The sequence below is a fragment of the Anoplopoma fimbria genome, chromosome 7 (assembly GCF_027596085.1).
Source record: "Anoplopoma fimbria isolate UVic2021 breed Golden Eagle Sablefish chromosome 7, Afim_UVic_2022, whole genome shotgun sequence".
Classification (NCBI taxonomy): Eukaryota; Metazoa; Chordata; class Actinopteri; order Perciformes; family Anoplopomatidae; genus Anoplopoma; species Anoplopoma fimbria.
This window is the reverse complement of record NC_072455.1, coordinates 3,771,534-3,792,465: the sequence shown is the minus strand read 5'-3', so window position 1 is coordinate 3,792,465 and position 20,932 is coordinate 3,771,534. Positions and strand designations below refer to the sequence as shown.

General features: G+C 36.0%; 2 protein-coding genes across 3 annotated transcripts; both read left to right on the top strand.

Moving 5' to 3' along the window:
- On the top strand, positions 1-10,837 carry LOC129093843 (uncharacterized). Its single transcript, XM_054601965.1, has 8 exons — positions 1-54; positions 136-190; positions 339-698; positions 868-991; positions 7,147-7,390; positions 9,199-9,336; positions 10,677-10,716; positions 10,776-10,837. Exons 2-8 carry the CDS (start codon positions 142-144, stop codon positions 10,835-10,837), a joined length of 1,017 nt encoding a protein of 338 aa, XP_054457940.1. The 5' UTR covers positions 1-54; positions 136-141.
- Positions 10,838-11,740: 903 nt separating this feature from the next.
- LOC129093385 (uncharacterized) lies at positions 11,741-14,009 on the top strand. Of its 2 annotated transcripts, XM_054601390.1 has the most exons (4): positions 11,741-11,827; positions 12,574-12,625; positions 12,774-13,133; positions 13,308-14,009. In XM_054601390.1, the coding sequence occupies exons 2-4, from the start codon at positions 12,577-12,579 to the stop codon at positions 13,544-13,546; spliced, it is 648 nt and encodes a 215-aa protein (XP_054457365.1). In that variant the 5' UTR covers positions 11,741-11,827; positions 12,574-12,576; the 3' UTR covers positions 13,547-14,009. The 2 variants fall into 2 exon arrangements, with proteins under 2 accessions (XP_054457365.1, XP_054457366.1); XM_054601391.1 differs by lacking the exon at positions 11,741-11,827 and having other exon boundaries at positions 12,515-12,625.
- The last annotated feature ends 6,923 nt before the right edge of the window (positions 14,010-20,932 follow it).

Genomic DNA, 20,932 nt, shown 5'->3' with positions numbered 1-20,932 from the left:
GCCACCACGGAGTTGGTGGAGAGTTTAACCTCTGGTGTCATCTGGTGACATAAAGTGATTTTTTTCATTTTATCATAAATGTTTGACGTCTTCATCTAACATCTGAGTTTTGATGTGATGTGTTTCTGACTCAAGCAGAAGATGATCTTCTGGATCCTGCTGCTCTTCATCCTGACCTCCTCTTCCTCTGGTTAGTTAACTTATTTTTACTTTATTTGTAAAGCTCTGAATCATCTCTAAACACTCCACAGAAACATCTAGAGATGGAGTTTAAAGGCTCACATGTTAAAGCCGTCAGTTTGTCTGCTCCTCACTCTCCCTCTGTGTCTCCTCAACAGGATCATTTGTAGTGAATGTGACACAGAGCTCCTATCAGGCAGAGGAGAACCACAACATCACACTGGAATGGACGTTCACCACCAACACTCAACGCTCCTCCAACTTCATTTATATCTTCTGTCTACTGATAACTGATGTCAGACCCTCAGTCCTGTTTCACATACATGAAGGTGTGGAGGTTCCAGAGTCTCAGGATGAACAGTTTGCAGGACGAGTCCAGTGGGACAAAGACGTCCTCAGAGAAGGACGACTCAGACTTCATGTGTCCAGACTCAGGACTGCTGACTCGGGTCTGTACCTGTGTGACGTGTTCACAAGAGATGGGAAGAACTCTAGACAATGTCACCTCAATGTCACTGGTAGGTGGATTCGGCAGATTTCTTTAGATAAATAAAAACTTGAAAAAAGCACTTTCTTTTTCCAGTATCTGGGAAATATAGTTACAACTGTTGTTGCTATTTAGTTTTCTTCTTAATTAAATGTTTTTTCTTCACATGAATGAAACAGATGTATTTGGTCTCTTTGCAGCAGAGAGGGATCGGCCTGAACCTGAGACACAAAGCGCAACAAATCTGAGAAGAGATCCTTCACAACCAGAGAGTCAGGGATGGATCGGACTCTACTGTGTACTGGGACTGACAGCAGCTGTACTGTATTTTTTTCCATTGGCTCTCTGCATTAGAAAAATTATTTCTACTTGGAAAAAACAAACAAACAGCATCCAAATCAAGGCTGTTAAGGTTATTAAGACTTTAAGTGTTTGCACTAAAAGATCCTGATGTGGACTTCAGTCAGTCCACCTCAGTGTGTATGACACATGTGTATATCTGTGGATTAACATCAACATTAAAGTATGAACGAAAATAGAGGAAATTATGATTTAGTGATATGAGAGTCAGTACAATAGTAGTAATGTATCCAACCTGATGTAAAAGAACAGAGAGCTGATGTAAACCAGTTCTTATTTACAGTCTGTGGTCACAGCTTTGTTCAGGAAATGACAAACAGATAAACTAGTAGCAGGTAACCATAGCAACAATATTAATGCTTCACTGAGTAGCTTATTGAGGTAATGTTACATAAAGCATATTTACTTTATGTCTATTTATTCTGTGCTTTTCTTATTTCTTTACATTTACCTTTTGCACTTTAAGCTTTATGTGATGAATGTTTTTATATTATTGAGGAACCAGCAGTTGTTGGAATATTTCTACTTATTTTGTATAAATCAAATATATTTACATGAGCTTTGCTGACTGATATATGTTGAAAATATTGACTTATTATATTAATCTTCTGAATAATTTGTGGAATTGTAACATCTAATGGAAAAGCTGTTTTCAGTTATGATGAACTTTTTATTTTGCTTAATAATGACCAAAATTCACTTAATAATTAAACTTATTACAAGTTCATATGAAGAGTTTATTTTGAACATTGTACATGCAAAGTTGTATTTTCTGAATAAAATATATTTGATGTAATAAGAGTTTGCGTTGATGAAATTAATAACATTTTTGTATCGAATTTCGAAAGACTGATGGGTTTTATATTTCCAAGCAGTGAGAACATTAGCAATAAAACAATATAAATATATACACACACATACGTAAGTATATCTACATATGACACTATTATTAGTTTGTTTTTGCCCATTCTGCCTCTTCTCTCCCTCTTTTCAGACACATTCCCAGGCTCCTTCATCTCTATCAGACCCTTTCCCCCAGTTTGTCTGTGTTGCATTGAGTCCATGGACCAGGACCAGGACCAGGACCAGGACCAGGACCAGGACCAGGACCTTTATCCGTCTGTAATCTTATGAATATTCACCTCTTCTATAAATCACCCATCTTTTCCTGTCTGTCTTTATTTCGCTCCATTACTATTATATCTGATGGTTCTGGATTAATATCATTTCTGCATTAATGTGTTTGTTGCATTTTAACTCCTTTATGTCCTGTTGATACTTTAATCTACATAAATGCATCATATTCTATGATCTCATCATGTTTGTAGGGTCGCTGTCCTGTGAGAACCTCGTATCTCTAAAAAGAAAAACTGCTTTGTGACGATGCATTTTCCAGCTGATGCAAGAGGCTTTTTAAAGAGTTTATTCATCTGAAGAAGGAGGAGGATTTTCTAAACGCATAAAGAAAAACTTCATCCTTCAGTTCATCACAAATATTCAACATCAACACATCTGGAGATACGAGGTTTTACAGGACAGGAAGGGGATGAAAAACTGTCATCTGAGAAGAAACTAAAGCTGTCAGACAAATGTAGTAAAAGTACAACATTTACCTCTGAGATGTACTTCAGTAAAAAGTTAAATATTAAATCAACAGCATTCAGTGTCTTTTCTTAAGCTGCTGTTTTAAGAATGAAGGCTGAAAAACAAACTCCTTGTGTTTGTGTTTGTGTGTGTTTCTCTGAGGGGTGAAAGTAGATGAAGTGACTGCCGGTACTACACCAACACTCTCCTCACACTCCCAGCTGAAGCTCATACTATTGTAATATAGAACATTGAACATATAAATGTTTGACATGAGTTCTGGATTAAAGCATCAAACACCGTCCGTTGGGTAGAAACGCTCTGTCATTCATTTACAAGGAGACAGACACAGAGGCAGGTTTGCTCGTGGGTTCTCGGTGCTGAAAGGAAAGTTGCCACTGCCGAGAGCTCAGACGATGGTGCGTTCAGGTGCTCCTCGTTCTTGTTACTCCTGTGTGTTCAAGAGCTTTAACTCGTAAAGTGTAAACAACATGGACACTACAAAGAAGAGTTGGATTCTACTGCTGAGACAACATGGGAGCTGTTTGTGAGTTGTTGTTCCGACATAAAGGTGAGTTCTATGAATGTTCCCAGTAGGGAAGTCGTTTTTGAGATTATTTTGAAAGCACTTGAATGCAGCACACTATTGTGCAATCAGAAAGTGAAACTACCTGTATGTGGACATAACGGCCAAATGTTTATGTTATTTGTTGGGTTTGTTTATCTGTCATACTGTTTCTGAGTCAGTGTCCCGTCAGTGTGCACACAGGAGTTACACTTGAATGGGCTCTTCTTGTGATTTTGTCTCATGGGAGTTGACATTCACCTTTATTTATTCATGACATTGTGAATCATAGGTTTTATGAGGACGGGGAGGTTTCCCCTCTAAAGTAAGACTTGATCAAATGTAATTGGCTGGGAGAGAAACAAGGGAGGTGTGTCACATCCTTTAAGCCAATGGAAACTCTCATACAGCGGTGACTGTTTACTGATGTGCAGAAAGGAACTCATGGTGCATTTGTGTTACCAAAACAGAAAACAGCCTCACATACTACAGGATATGTTCATATGTGTCGTTTGCACATTGAAATAAAGTTTTACAGAGTTGAAGTTAAGTTAGCAGGTTGTTCTCACGTGCATACATATTGCTTTTAAAATGTAATAAAAGCATTATTTCAATAAAGTGAACACAAAATTATCATATTCAGGATAAATCCACAAAACAACAGATACTCATTTATAGCATCTGTAGTGGAAGTTAAAACTTGTTCAGAACAAACGTTTCCTCATCGCTTCTCTCTGAGAGAGGAAGTCTGAGTTTCTATAAAAAGAGCAACAGGAACTGCAGCTTCCAAGAAGTGAAGACATGCTGCACAAATGATGAGGGAGTCCTTCTGTTGGTCACAGCTTGAGTTGTTAATAACAAAGAATAAGTGGATCTACGATTGATGCGTTCAAAGTTTCTCTTTCGTGTCGTAACTCGTAAATATTCTCCTTTTTTCTGAGAAGAATTCAGACACACAAACTGGAGAACTGCAGCTCTTCACACCACTGAAGACGAACAAGGTAATGTGTGAATATCTCATGATGTGTTTACTGTCCTCCCGTTGGATTCAAGGACATAACGCACAAACTGAACACACTGTGATCTGTGGAGCCTCAAACACTGGCTCTAGTTAGGGACAGATGTTTTGGAGTGACAGGTGTTTTGGGGTAGTTTTTGCATGCAAAACCAAAACACAAGATCTCTTGATATGAACCAACGTTGGAACCGTAAACAGACCGTGAGCTCCTCCTCCATCGAAAGTGAAAGAAAAGACATGTGGTTCAAAAATGCGGGAAAATAACTGAATAAGTCTCTGAAACATGAACTCTCTCTCGTCTCTCTGTTTAATCCTTTGACTGAAGACATTCAAGGTGACGTATTCATATATTCATCTTCACATAGTGTATTTGTTCATGTATTTATCTCGTTTCTTCACTCAGAGTTTATATTTGTATCAATAACCGATGTCTCGTGTTTGCAACACGAAAACACGTTTTATCAGTTTTATTCTTTAATAAAGTAACACTCATAATAACATATATTTAGAAAAGTAACAGTTAAAATAACCTTTACTGGTTCTTAGAGGAGAAAGGAGCATCAGTGGAGTTAGTAGAGTCACAAAGTCTATGTTAACAGTGCAAACCTGACTGATGATATGATAAAGTAATACTCTGTGTTTGTCTCATGCAATACAAATATTATAGAGAATATAATGCCAGAATCTGTGAAATATATTAGGATATTATAGAATTTAAATTTCAGTTTTGTTGGTTCATGTTACTCATTTCAAAGCTTTGGAAGTGAAGGCGGAGCCAAATAAATATTAGAGAGAGAGAGAGAGAGCACTGCAGTTTAGATGATGATGTTTACTGTTCATGGTGGAGAGTTTAACCTCTGGTGTCATCTGGTGACATAAAGTGATTTTTCTCATTTTACCATAAATGTTTGATGTCTTCATCTAACATCTGAGTTTTGATGTGATGTGTTTCTGACTCAAGCAGAAGATGATCTTCTGGATCCTGCTGCTCTTCATCCTGACCTCCTCTTTCTCTGGTTAGTTAACTTATTTTTACTTTATTTGTAAAGCTCTGAATCATCTCTAAACACTCCACAGAAACATCTAGAGATGGAGTTTAAAGGCTCACATGTTAAAGCCGTCAGTTTGTCTGCTCCTCACTCTCCCTCTGTGTCTCCTCAACAGGATCATTTGTAGTGAATGTGACACAGAGCTCCTATCAGGCAGAGGAGAACCACAACATCACACTGGAATGGACGTTCACCACCAACACTCAACTCTTCTCAAATTACTTTTCTACCCTCTGTCAACTGATAACTGATGTCAGACCCTCAGTCCTGTTTCACATACGTGAAGGTGTGGAGGCTCCAGAGTCTCAGGATGAACAGTTTGCAGGACGAGTCCAGTGGGACAAAGACGTCCTCAGAGAAGGACGACTCAGACTTCATGTGTCCAGACTCAGGACTGCTGACTCGGGTCTGTACCTGTGTGACGTGTTCACAAGAGATGGGGCGAACTCTAAACAATGTCACCTCAGTGTCACTGGTAGGTGGATTCAGAAGAACTTTTTCAACACATTCAATTCAGCAGATTTATTCAGAAAAATAATAACCTGAGAAAAAAAAGTACTTTCTTTTTGCAGAATCTGGGAAATTCGTTACAACTTCATCTGTTGTTGCTATTTCGTTTTCTTCTTCATTAAATGTTTTTTCTTCACATGAATGAAACAGATTTCTTTGGTCTCTTTGCAGCAGAGAGGGATCGGCCCGAACCTGAGAGTCGGGGAAGGATCGTCCTCTACTGTGTACTGGGACTGACAGCAGCTGTACTGGTTTTTACACTTGCTTAAGTGTTTACACTAAAAGATCCTGATGTGGACTTCAGTCAGTCCACCTCAGTGTGTATGACACATTCTGCATTGTAAACAAGATTTCTACTCAGCAAAACCAAACAAACAGCATCCAAAACGAGGCTGAGTTATTAAGACTTTAAGTGTTTACACTAAAAGATCCTGATGTGGACTTCAGTCAGTCCACCTCAGTGTGTATGACACGTGTATATCTGTGGATCAACATCAACATTAAAGTATGAACGAAAATAGAGGAAATTACAGAAATGTCTTCAGCCCTGATGTAAAAGAACAGAGAGCTGATGTAAACCAGTTCTTATTTACAGTCTGTGGTCACAGCTTTGTTCAGGAAATGACAATCAGACAAACGTAGTAGCAGGTAACCATAGCAACAGTATTAATGCTCCACTGAGCAGATAATGATTAAAAACATCTTCACCTCTAAAAGATGTGAAATAGGTGTTCTCCTTATTGAGATAATGCTGAGAAGCATATTTACTTTCATGTATATTTATTCTGTGCTTTTCTTATTTCTTTACATTTACCTTTTGCACTTTAAGCTTTTTGTGATGAATATGTTTATAATATTGAGGAACAAGCAGTTGTTTGAATATTTGTACTTATTTTTCACTGAATTGTATGTATTTAAATGAGCTTTGCTGACTGATATATCATGAAAATATTGACTTATTATATTGATCTTCTCAATAATTTGTGGAACTGTTACATCTAATGGAAAAGCTGTTTTCAGTTATGATAAACTTTTTTTTTTTTTTTTGCTGTATGTCCAAATTTCACTTAATGGTTAAACTTAAATCAAGTTTATATAAAGAGTTTATTTTGCACATTGTGTTCATCTTTAAGTACATGTAAGCAGATGCAAAAATACAATTTTAAAATGTATTTTCTGAATAAAAATATATTTGATATAATATGAGTTTGCTGTGTTGAAATTAATAACATTTTTTTATCAAATTTCCAAACACTGATGGGTTTTATATTTACAAGCAGTGAGAACATCAGTAATAAAACAATATAAATATATACACATGTAAGTATATATACATATGACACTATTACTAGTTTGTTTTTGCCCATTCTGCCTCTTCTCTCCCTCTTTTCAGACACATTCCAGGCTCCTTCATCTCTATTCAGCCTTCTTGTCATCCTCCACCTGTCCACCAGGTGTCCTCAGACCCTCCTCTTCCTGATCACCTGACTTTCACCTCCACCTGCTCACCTGTGTCCTATTTTACAATCACCCATTTAAGTACATGTACCAGAGCCTTTCCCCCAGTTTGTCTGTGTTGCATTGAGTCCATGAACCAGGACCAGGACCAGGACCAGGACCAGGACCTTTATCCGTCTGTAATCTTATGAATATTCACCTCTTCTATAAATCACCCATCTTTTCCTGTCTGTCTTTATTTCGCTCCATTACTATTATATCTGATGGTTCTGGATTAATATCATTTCTGCATTAATGTGTTTGTTGCATTTTAACTCCTTTATGTCCTGTTGATACTTTAATCTACATAAATGCATCATATTCTATGATCTCATCATGTTTGTAGGGTCGCTGTCCTGTGAGAACCTCGTATCTCTAAAAAGAAAAACTGCTTTGTGACGATGCATTTTCCAGCTGATGCAAGAGGCTTTTTAAAGAGTTTATTCATCTGAAGAAGGAGGAGGATTTTCTAAACGCATAAAGAAAAACTTCATCCTTCAGTTCATCACAAATATTCAACATCAACACATCTGGAGATACGTGGTTTTACAGGACAGGAAGGGGATGAAAAACTGTCATCTGAGAAGAAACTAAAGCTGTCAGACAAATGTAGTAAAAGTACAACATTTACCTCTGAGATGTAGTTCAGTAAAACGTTAAATATTAAATCAACAGCATTCAGTGTCTTTTCTTAAGCTGCTGTTTTAAGAATGAAGGCTGAAAAACAAACTCCTTGTGTTTGTGTTTGTGTGTGTTTCTCTGAGGGGTGAAAGTAGATGAAGTGACTGCCGGTACGACACCAACACTCTCCTCACACTCCCAGCTGAAGCTCATACTATTGTAATATAGAACATTGATCATTTAAATGTTTGCCATGAGTTCTGGATTAAAGCATCAAACACCGTCCTTTGGGTAGAAACGCTCTGTCATTCATTTACAAGGAGACAGACTGATAAACTGAAGAATGTATTCCTCTTTTTCTTCAGATAAATAAAGTATTTTAAAGCCTCTTGGATCAGCGTGAAAATGCATCGTCTCTCTGAAACTCCTGAAAACAGGGCTGCTTTTATTCTGTGCTCATGAAAAGTCAACATTTTAGCAACATAAATATTATTGCCACAATAATATGACTCCCCAAAAACATCCATTTTAATAGGCAGACACTGACAATGACTATTTTACAGCACAATGATTACATTTAATACATTCTGAGTATACTTACATACTTTTACTGTAAATAACATATTCAATGCAGGACTTTGACTTGTAACTTGTTTATTAGTATTGATAGACATACGTTTATTTAAGTAAGGGATCTGAAAATTTCTTCCTGCCTGCCCTTTCTTTTAGCTTCAATTACAACAATAATTTCCATTAGAATTTCTAGTAAGAATATTGACTTTGCTTTCCTCAAACAATATAAACTGATAAAGAAAACAAGCAAAAAAGAAAGTATTAGTGCATGTACCTATTAAAATAATAGGCATATTCACATTCCAGCAGTCATCTAACAGTTATTTCTGACCACAGCAAAACATACCATTGTATCACCCATCAATTTTTTATTTTGACACCCTATTATCAAATCACCCTTAGACCCATATAGTGGCAGAGCCAATTAAATGAATAAACAATAAATAATAAAATGAATAAAAATAAATTGTCTTGCCTACAAATGTTTTGTAGGCAGGTGTGTTTCACTTAATATTAATAGAAAAGGAAAATAATTATTTAATAAATAAATAACTAACAAGCAACGAAACCGAAAGTAGTTCCAGCAGCAGTTGCAGCCTGTCGCCGCTAGAGGGCAGCCGAGTCCCGACGCTGCTCCTGAGCCGGTTGACGCACAGACTCGTACGTAAGGAACGTAAGGAACGTAAAGAACGTAAGCAAGGCGTTTTGACTATTAGAGTGACGCCGGCAATTATCCACAATATTTATATTCTAGGACTTTGACTTTGGGAAGGAGGGTGAGTGGAAAGAAGGAGGGAAGAAGTCGGCATATCGTAAGAGAAGGAAGAAAGATGAAACAAGTTTGGGTGAATCTGAGAGTGAAGAAGAGGAAGAGGAGGGTGGAGATCAGAGGGTGAAACTACTAAATGTTGGGATACGATGTGAAGGAGAGGGAGGAGTAAAGAACATGGACCCATTAAAACTGACACAAATAATAAGAGCACAAGTCGGAGAAATGAAATATGCAGAAATCTTGTGAGATGTAAATCTCTTAATAGGATGTAACAGTTTTCTCATAACATTTATTTTCCTTTGGTTGTAGTAAATCACCAAATCACACATAAGTAAGGTCCATAAAAGAGCAATAAAAACTACTGAGATCAGGAGAACAAGCAGGTGTTCATGTGACGAGGTTACCTGAATAATACAGCAAATACAAAGAAACTAAAACATTTGAGATTTCAGAATTTGACATTTTTACTGAAAAATGTAAGTATTCTTTGCATTTTTTTTCAATCAACTAATTATTAAAACACTACCTGAAGGAAAACACACAAGCTGTTGCATTTTTATTTTATTATGTAAGATTTAAAAAAATGCTTTAAATTCCTTACATACTGTAAAACACATCTAAAAACAGGATTATGAAGTTATACATTGTTCAAGGGCTTAAAAATATATTTTGTATGCATCTAATGATTTTGGACTAATAACGTTATTTGATGTATTTTAAATACTAGAATTATGACCATAGAAATATAAAAAGCTAACATTAGGTTATTTTATATAACTGCATTTAAAAAGTACATTCATAGGTAGATAGGTGTTTATTTCCTTTTAAAATATATACTAAGCTTTAGTTTGGTTCCAGCTTGGTTTGTCTCTGTGCTGTTACTAATATATATATATATATATATATATATATATATATATATATATATATATATATATATATATACAGCGGGTAAAATAAGTACTGAACACGTCACCATTTTTCTCAGTAAATATATTTCTAAAGGTGCTATTGACATGAAATGTTCACCAGATGTCAGGAACAACCCAAGTAATCATACATACAAAGAAAACCAAACAAATACGTTCAGACATTAAGTTGTGTGTAATAAAACGGAATGACACAGGGAAAAGTATTGAACACGCTTCCTGAAATGTGTAATACTTGGTACAAAAGCCTTTGCTGGTAATGCCCATATATGGGCGGCCGGAATATTCCCCTGCAAATGCGCTCTCAGACGCATTCAGGTGCTCCTCGGACGTTCTAACTCTAGAGAAGCCGTTCTTGTTACTCCTGTGTGTTCAAGAGCTTTAATTCGTGATGTGGAAACTAAATAGAAGCTACAAAGAAGAAGAGTTAGATTTTAGTGCTTAAACGACTCAGTAGTTAACTTTTAGAGTTGTGGTTCCAACCTAAAGGTGTGATCTATGAATGTTCTTGTAATTGTTGCAAAAATCAAGGAGTCTAAAGTGGTAAAAGTGGGAGAGCAGAGGCCCAATGGTCAGTATGAAAAGACACAAACATTTATTAAATAAAAACTCCTTGTTGCTGCACCACAGATGGAAATGGATGCGTGCTGCTGAAGCAGGAGGAGAAGACTGTCTCCAAACACCACACCTAAAGAAGAGGAGGAAGAACACAAGAGATATAAAAGCAGACTGAGAAGAATCCAGACACACAAACTGGAGAACTGCAGCTCTTCACACCACTGAAGAAGAACAAGGTAATGTGTGAACATCTCATGATGTGTTTACTGTTCTCACAGTTTTATTCTTTAAAGAAGTAACACTCATAATAAAATATATTTAGAAAAGTAACACTGTAATAAAAAAAGAATCCTTAAGAGTTTATATTACATTTTGACGGAGTCTTGTTCATGATGACCCCGACTATGTACAAGTCAAATATTATGAGAGTTTACTGTACAGTTTTTGAAAATATTGAAGGCAAAGTCAGCTAAGATTCCATTATGATATTCATCATTTCTCCATATTTGAATCCTAATGTCATTTTTGCTGACACTACAGCATTACATTGTTTTCTAAATCTGTTCTGGTGTCACTCAGGGAACGTTGGTGATTACTAATTAATATAAAAAGAATATGAAAAACTGAAAAACAGCTTTTTCATTCGTCATCAAATCATTCCAAAGATCAATACAGTTCCAGATACAAGAATCAGCTTAATAAGTTTGATTTGGTTAAAAATGTTGAATTTTCTGTGTCAGTATCTGTGTACTATCATCATCATCATCATCATCATCATCATCATCATCATCATTTATTATTATTGCTTTGAAGAGAGACTTTAAAAATCTATTGTTATGAAGCTCTGATACATTTTTTTATTTGCTGTCTACTGTCTCCAGAATCAAAAGTAAAGAGAAGAAGCTTTCAGTTTGTGGAACAGACTTAACAGGACAATCAGACCCGAACCTGAACTCATACAAAACCAAAACACAAGATCACGTGGTATATAGCAGCGAGCTCCTCCTCCATCTAAAGAAAAACAACAGGATGTTTATCATTAAAGCCCTACAACAGAAGAAGTCTCTGAAACATTAAATACTCTCTCGTCTCTCTGTTTAATCCTTTGACTGAAGACATTCAAGGTGACGTATTAATATATTCATCTTCAGATAGTGTATTTTTCATGTATTTATCTCGTTTCTTCACTCAGAGTTTATATTTGTATCAATAAACGATGTCTCATGTTTGCGACACGAAAACACGTTTTATCAGTTTTATTCTTTAAAAAGTAACACTCATAATAACATATATTTAGAAAGGTAACAGTTAAAATAACCTTTACTGGTTCTTAGAGGAGAAAGGAGCATCAGTGGAGTTAGTAGAGTCACAAAGTCTATGTTAACAGTGCAAACCTGACTGATGATATGATAAAGTAATACTCTGTGTTTGTCTCATGCAATACAAATATTATAGAGAATATAATGCCAGAATCTGTGAAATATATTAGGATATTATAAATTTAAATTTCAGTTAAGGTTCACGTTACTCATTTCTGAATTGATGACACCACAGATGAAAGAGGTAGTGTGCAGCTAGAGTAGGTGCAGTATGCACCATATCTGGTAAAGAGAGGCGGAGCTAAAAATAATAACCTCAAACCTGACCAGTTCTATGTGGTGTGTAACTTCCTCTAATCTCATCAGTTCTCGCACTGCTGCTCAGTGAAAACCACACCTACTAGATCCTGATGATGTTAACTGTTCATGGTGGAGAGTTTAACCTCTGGTGTCATCTGGTGACATAAAGTGATTTTTTCATTTAACCGTAAATGTTTGATGTCTTCATCTAACATCTGAGTTTTGATGTGATGTGTTTCTGACTCAAGCAGAAGATGATCTTCTGGATCCTGCTGCTCTTCATCCTGACCTCCTCTTTCTCTGGTTAGTTAACTTATTTTTACTTTATTTGTAAAGCTCTGAATCATCTCTAAACACTCCACAGAAACATCTAGAGATGGAGTTTAAAGGCTCACATGTTAAAGCCGTCAGTTTGTCTGCTCCTCACTCTCCCTCTGTGTCTCCTCAACAGGATCATTTGTAGTGAATGTGACACAGAGCTCCTATCAGGCAGAGGAGAACCACAACATCACACTGGAATGGACGTTCACCACCAACACTCAACACTCCACAAATGTATTTTCTACCCTCTGTCAACTGTTCACTGATGTCAGACACTCAGTCCTGTTTCACATACTTGATGGTGTGGAGGTTCCAGAGTCTCAGGATGAACAGTTTGCAGGACGAGTCCAGTGGGACAAAGACGTCCTCAGAGAAGGACGACTCAGACTTCATGTGTCCAGACTCAGGACTGCTGACTCGGGTCTGTACCTGTGTGACGTGCTCACAAGAGATGGGAAGAACTCTAGACAATGTCACCTCAGTGTCACTGGTAGGTGGATTCAGCAGATTTCTGTAGATAAATAAAAACTTGAAAAAAGCATTTTTTCTTCCAGTATCTGGGAAATATAGTTACAACTTCATCTGTTGTTGCCATTTAGTTTTCTTCTCAGTGAAATGTTTTTTCTTCACATGAATAAAACAGATTTCTTTGGTCTCTTTGCAGCAGAGAGGGATCGGCCTGAACCTGAGACACAAAGCGCAACAAATCTGACAAGAGATCCTTCACAACCAGAGAGTCGGGGAAGGATCGTCCTCTACTGTGTACTGGGACTGACAGCAGCTGTACTGGTTTTGTTAACACTTGCTCTCTACATTGTAAACAAGATTTCTCCTCGGCAAAACCAAACAAACAGCATCCCAAACGAGGCTGTGTTGTTAAGCCTTTCAGTGTTCGCACATTAAGAACCTGATGTGGACTTCAGTCAGTCCACCTCAGTGTGTATGACACATGTGTATATCTGTGGATCAACATCAACATTAAAGTATGAATGAAAATAGAGGAAATTATGATTTAGTGATATGAGAGTCAGTGCAATAGTAGTAATGTATCCAACCTGATGTAAAAGAACAGAGAGCTGATGTAAACCAGTTCTTATTTACAGTCTGTGGTCACAGCTTTGTTCAGGAAATGACAATCAGACAAACGTAGTAGCAGGTAACCATAGCAACAGTATTAATGCTCCACTGAGCAGACAGTGATTAAAAACATCTTTACCTCTAAAAAGATGTGAAATATGTGTTCACGTTATTGAGATAATGCTGAGAAGCATATTTACTTTCATGTATATTTATTCAGTGCTTTTCTTATTTATTTACATTTACCTTTTGCACTTTAAGCTTTATGTGATGAATGTTTTTATAATATTGAGGAACAAGCAGTTGTTTGAATATTTGTACTTATTTGTTATTTAATTGTATGTATTTTAATGAGCTCTGCTGACTGATATATCATGAAAATATTGACTTATTATATTGATCTTCTGAATAATTTGTGGAACTGTTACATCTAATGGAAAAGCTGTTTTCAGTTATGATAAACTTTTTATTTAGCTGTATGTCCAAATTTCACCTAATGATTAAACTTAATACAAGTTTATATAAAGAGTTTATTTTGTACATTGTGTTCATCCTTAAGTACATGTAAGCAGATGAAAAAATACAATTTAAAATGTATTTTCTGAATACAAATATATTTGATGTAATATGAGTTTGCTGTGTTGAAATTAATAACATTTTTGTATAAAATATCCAAAGACAGATGGGTATTATATTTCCAAGCAGTGAGAACATTAGCAATAAAACAATATGAATATATACACATGTAAGTATATAAAATGTAGTCATTTGCAGCTGCTGTTTATGGTTGATCTTTGGTATTCATGGTTGACTTTAGAAACCAGAGTTTATAAGAATGAACTCGACATCAGCATCGACTCTCTGTATTTAAACATTACCTTGTTGTGTCTCTTCCGTCGTACAGTGAAGAATGAAACCACCACATAGAAATGGTGGAAGTTCCCTTTGTGCTGTGTTTATGTGTAGGGGGAGGATCCTGGAGCTCCTTTAACCAGAACCAACATCTCATTCTTTGGGTTGGTTTCAGTTTTGAATACAGACCCAATTCAATTCAATTCAATTCAATTAATTGTGTACCTTGGAGACACTCCAAGTAGCAATTCCACGCCCAAGTAGCAAAGATAGTAGCAAAGATATGTCACGGTACCTTGACATATGGGCATGGAATGAGTCACTACCCTACCCTCTGAGGTTTGGTATAGTCAGTCCTCTGTGTCAGTCAAAGATTCTTCCATCACCTTGCTGGCAGGACGTCCTGAGAAGAATTGTGACTGTTTTCTCTTCTTAAAGAAGGTTTCCCGCAGTAATAATCAGAATCACATATTGTCTATCATGGAAAAACAAAATGAAATAACTTAAATTCTGGTGCATCAACAATGTCTGGAATCTCTGCCTAAGGGAGACATGCAAATGTTTGATGGAGATCCTCTGCAGTATCAGGCCTTCATGCGGTCCTTTGAGCAGATAACTGAGAAACGAAGTCCTGATAGCATCTGCCTGTTTGGACAATGTCTCTTCAAGGTTTTTCAGGCATACAGCTTTTTTTTTTACGTTGGAAGTAAAGGGGTTAACTTCCCTCGGTTCCGGTGTTTTATCGTTTCACATCTCAGGGTTTTTCAAATCAGAGTTCAGGGTTTAGCTCAGAAGTCGCTAAATCTGCTTTGCTCGCTCGAACGTTTGCAGGTTCGACTCAAGCTTACTTGTGTGTGCTTGTTTGTGCGTGACTGAGAAGCTGTGCTCTCACTGGACATTCATGGCATTCTTTCAGTGAGGACAAAAGTTAAGCCAGTAAAACCACTTTGATAACTAAAGGTAACACAGTGGTGATGTTAATCTGTTATGATACGTCAGAGTTGTCTCTTGGGACTCTTGGGTCGACTGTGGCTCAGTGGAGAGCCGGGTCCACACTTGACCCCAAGTTGCTCCCGCAGGCCGTTCCTGCGTTGTATGAATGTGAATGAATGTTAACTAGTGTCCTAATGGGCAGATGGCACCGTAGTATCCCCTCCCATCAGTGTATGAATGCGTGTGAATGGATGAATGATGATATGTAGTGTAAAAGTGTTTTGAGTGGTCAGAAGACCACCTGTTATAAGTTGCCATGCATGACTACAACCATTTAAAACCCTGTTCATGAAGCTGTCTAACGTACAGTCAGGTGTACAGTATTCAAGTGGCTTCCAAAAAGGACATGTAGAGCAGATGGAGTATTATTATCCATCAGGTAGTTACCGATATATAAAGAAACTGATTTGCTGAATCCATTTATATGATTATATCGGATGATTGGGACTGAAACCATTTTAGCAATAATTCTAATCTCACCTGGAACACGGTCCCAGAGTTTAGTAACTCATGTTGACACTGTGTTTCAAGGATATAACATGATAAAAAAGAAAGTTTGATAGAGGTTAAAAAACATATCCTTAATAAAAAATAAAGCTGACTATTGAGTTATACTTGTCAGTGGTCATTTATTTATTTAACTAAAATAGCTGAAAGGCTGTCTGCTTTCGAAACTCATTCTCAATGTGGGTGGAACTTTGTTAAACTTGGCAACATGACAAAACAAAACATATCTAACCTGTTGAGTAATCACTGTGGAATCAGTGCCCAAGATCAGGCTCCTCCTCCTTTTTACTGTCAAAACTTCTGTTTGTTAAAATGAAAGAGCACAAAGGAGAAGTCACTGAAAGAGGAGACACTTTTCTGTCTGGTGGTTAAATCTTTAGCCCATGGTCGTTTTTCTGAAGACATTCAAGGTAATGTATAAATATATTCATGATGAGGTTATCATTACATGAATTATGTTTTTTTTTACAGTAATTCATTTATAGTTGCATTCTCATTCCATGAGGAAATGTTTATTTTTATATCATTAAGTGGTGTCTTGTGTTTGTATCAGTTTTATTATTCAAAAAAAGGCACTAATAAATAAAATATAAAGACGCCATAAAAGTGATTTATTTTCTTGTTGGTCCATCTTGCTCATTTTTTAATTGTCAACATAGATAAGTAATGGAAGTGGTTCTATGAGTAGCATTATGAGGTATGATGTCACTTTGATGTCTTCATCTAACATCTGGGTTTTGATGTGATGTGTTTCTGACTCAAGCAGAAGATGATCTTCTGGATCCTGCTGCTCTTCATCCTGACCTCCTCTTTCTCTGGTTAGTTAACTTATTTTTACTTTATTTGTAAAGCTCTGAATCATCTCTAAACACTCCACAGAAACATCTAGAGATGGAGTTTAAAGGCTCACATGTTAAAGCCGTCAGTTTGTCTGCTCCTCACTCTCCCTCTGTGTCTCCTCAACAGGATCATTTGTAGTGAATGTGACACAGAGCTCCTATCAGGCAGAGGAGAACCACAACATCACACTGGAATGGACGTTCACCACCAACACTCAACTCTCTCCAAATTACTTTTCTACCCTCTGTCATCTGTTCACTGATGTCAGAGCCTCAGTCCTGTTTCACATACTTGATGGTGTGGAGGTTCCAGAGTCTCAGGATGAACAGTTTGCAGGACGAGTCCAGTGGGACAAAGACGTCCTCAGAGAAGGACGACTCAGACTTCATGTGTCCAGACTCAGGACTGCTGACTCGGGTCTGTACCTGTGTGACGTGCTCACAAGAGATGGGAAGAACTCTGTGAAATGTCACCTCAATGTCACTGGTAGGTGGATTCAGAAGAACTTTTTCAACACATTCAATTCAGCAGATTTATTCCTAAATAATAACCTGTGAAAAAAAAGTACTTTCTTTTTGCAGAATCTGGGAAATGTAGATACAACTTCATCTGTTGTTGCTATTTCGTTTTCTTCTTAATTAAATATTTTTTCTTCACATGAATGAAACAGATTTCTTTGGTCTCTTTGCAGCAGAGAGGGATCGGCCTGAACCTGAGACACAAAGCGCAACAAATCTGACAAGAGATCCTTCACAACCAGAGAGTCGGGGAAGGATCGTCCTCTACTGTGGACTGGGACTGACAGCAGCTGTACTGGTTTTGTTAACACTTGCTTTCTATTGAAATATTTCTACTCGGCAAAACCAAACAAACAGCATCCAAAACGAGGCTGAGTTATTAAGCCTTTAAGTGTTTGCACTAAAAGATCCTGATGTGGACTTCAGTCAGTCCACCTCAGTGTGTATGACACATGTGTATATCTGTGGATTAACATCAACATTAAAGTATGAACGAAAATAGAGGAAATTATGATTTAGCGATATGAGAGTCAGTACAATAGTAGTAATGTATTCAACAATCTGAACTAACAACACGACTATAATCATACAATCTATTTAATAATCACAGAGTTCAACAAGGAGCACATTAAAGTGACTAAGTGATGGAAAAATGAACAATTAGCTGACATCAACAAGGCAATGCAAAGTGATTTACATAAAAAACAAAGAAAACAGTTAAAGAATAGTGACATTTAATAATGTATTTTCTGTCCTCCTGCATAGCTCCTGTGCAACATAAGAATACATGTTTATGAATAAAATGGTTGTGAACAGAAATGTCTTCAGCCCTGATGTAAAAGAACAGAGAGCTGATGTAAACCAGTTCTTATTTACAGTCTGTGGTCACAGCTTTGTTCAGGAAATGACAATCAGACAAACGCAGTAGCAGGTAACCATAGCAACAGTATGAATGCTCCACTGAGCAGATGATGATTAAAAACATCTTTACCTCTAAAAGATCTGAAATATGTGTTCACGTTATTGAGATAATGCTGAGAAGCATATTTACTTTCATGTATATTTATTCTGTGCTTTTCTTATTTCTTTACATTTACCTTTTAAGCTTTAGGCTTTATGTGATGAATGTTTTTATAATACTGAGGAACAAGCAGTTGCTGAAATATTTGTACTTATTTTTTACTGAATTTTATATTTTTTAATGGGCTCTGCTGACTGATATATGTTGAAAATATTGACTTATTATAGTGATCTTCTGAATAATTTGTGGAACTGTTACATCTAATGGAAAAGCTGTTTTCAGTTATGATGAACGTTTTATTTTGCTTAACAAAGACCAAAATTCACTTAATAATTAAACTTATTACAAGTTTATATTAAGAGTTTATTTTGTACATTGTACATCAAAGGTGTATTTTCTGAATAAAATATATTTGATGTAATATGAATTTGCTGTGATGAAATAAATAATCTTTTTATATAACATTTCCAAAGACAGATGGGTTTTATATTTCCAAGCAGTGAGAACATTAGCAATAAAACAATATAAATATACACACACACACGTAAGTATATCTACATATGACACTATTATTAGTTTGTTTTTGCCCATTCTGCCTCTTCTCTCCCTCTTTTCAGACACATTCTCAGCCAGATTTACATGATCCAACCAGAAGGTTATGAGGTGAAATCTAGCACAAACAAACAGTTGGTGTATAAACTAGACAAGTCACTATATGGACTAAAACAGTCAGGCAGAAATTGGAACAAGACGCTGCACGAGTATCTGAGTGAAAACGATTTTGTGCCAAATCCAGCAGATCATTGTGTTTACACAAGGGAAACAGAAGATGAGAAAGTGATCATATGGGTTGATGACCTGATCATTGCTGTTTTTTTCAGTTTTTCTTTTTTAATAAATGAATTTTTTCGATTTTAGCAAATGGCTGCAATGAAACAAAGAGTGAAAAATTTAAAGGGGTCTGAATACTTTCCGTACCCACTGTGTGTGTGTATATATATATATATATATATATATATATATATATATATATATATATATATATATATATATTATATATATATATATGTATATATATAATATATATTAGTAACAGCACAGAGACAAACCAAGCTGGAACCAAACAAAAGCTTAGTATATATTTTAAAAGGAAATAAACACCAATCTACCTATGAATGTACTTTTTAAATGGAGTTATTTAAAATAACCTAATGTTAGCTTTTTATATTTCTATGGTCATAATTCTAGTATTCAAAATATATCAAATAACGTTATGAGTTCTAAATCATTAAATGCCATGCAAAAAAATATATATTCAAAGTCCTTGAAGAATGTATAACTTCATATTTCTGTTTTTAGATGTGTTTTACAGTATTTAAGGAATTGTTTTAATTCTTACACAATAAAAATGAAAGAAGAAAAATGCAACAGCTTGGGTGTTTTTTTTTTCAGGTGGTGTTTTAGTAAATAGTTGATTAGAAAATGCAAAGAATACACCAATTTTTCAGTAAAAATGTCAAATTCTGAAATCTCAGATTCTTTTGTTTACTTTAATTTGCTGTATTATTCAGGTAACCTCGTCACATGAACACCTGCTTGTTCTACTGATCTCAGTAGTTTTTATTGCTCTTTTATGGACCTTACTTATGTGATTTTGTGTTTTACTACAACCAAAGGAAAATAAACGTTATGAAAAAATATAGAAAAAACAAAGGATTTATGTATTTATTTTTATTCCAAAAAATAATGAGAAAAATATATTCATTCACTTATTAAACTTCAAGGCATAAAAATCTTAAACATTTGTCAGTACAAAAAAGGTTCATAGTATAAAATGAATAAACTAAAAATGTAAACAATGATATGTGATATGACACGTGTCACTCTTGTTTGTTTGGGACTTTTTTTTTTAATCACATATTTATTTCCAGTGTGAATCTAGTGGCCATTAAAGAAACTGCATTTCAATATAGATCTGTGACCCATTGATGGAAACACACTGATAAAACATGAAGTATAAAAGTACATATTCACAGATATGTTATAAAAACATATTTGCAATCATCAAGTTTTTTCTTTTTGTTTTTAAACAAAGGCAGGTCGTCAGACTATCGCAGGGCTGACATGACAGACAACCGTTTTAATTATTACAAAACCAGTACAGCTGCTGTCAGTCCCAGTACACAGTAGAGGACGATCCATCCCCGACTTTCTGTTGGTGAAGGATCTCTTGCCAGATTTGTTGCGCTTTGTGTCTCAGGTTCAGGCCGATCCCTCTCTGCTGCAAAGAGACCAAATACATCTGTTTCATTCATGTGAAGAAAAAACATTTAATTAAAAATAAAACGAAATAGCAACAACAGATGAAGTTGTATCTACATTTCCCAGATTCTGCAAAAAGAAAGTACTTCTGAAAATCTGCTGAATTGAACGTGTTGAAAAAGTTCTTCTGAATCCACCTACCAGTGACATTGAGGTGAC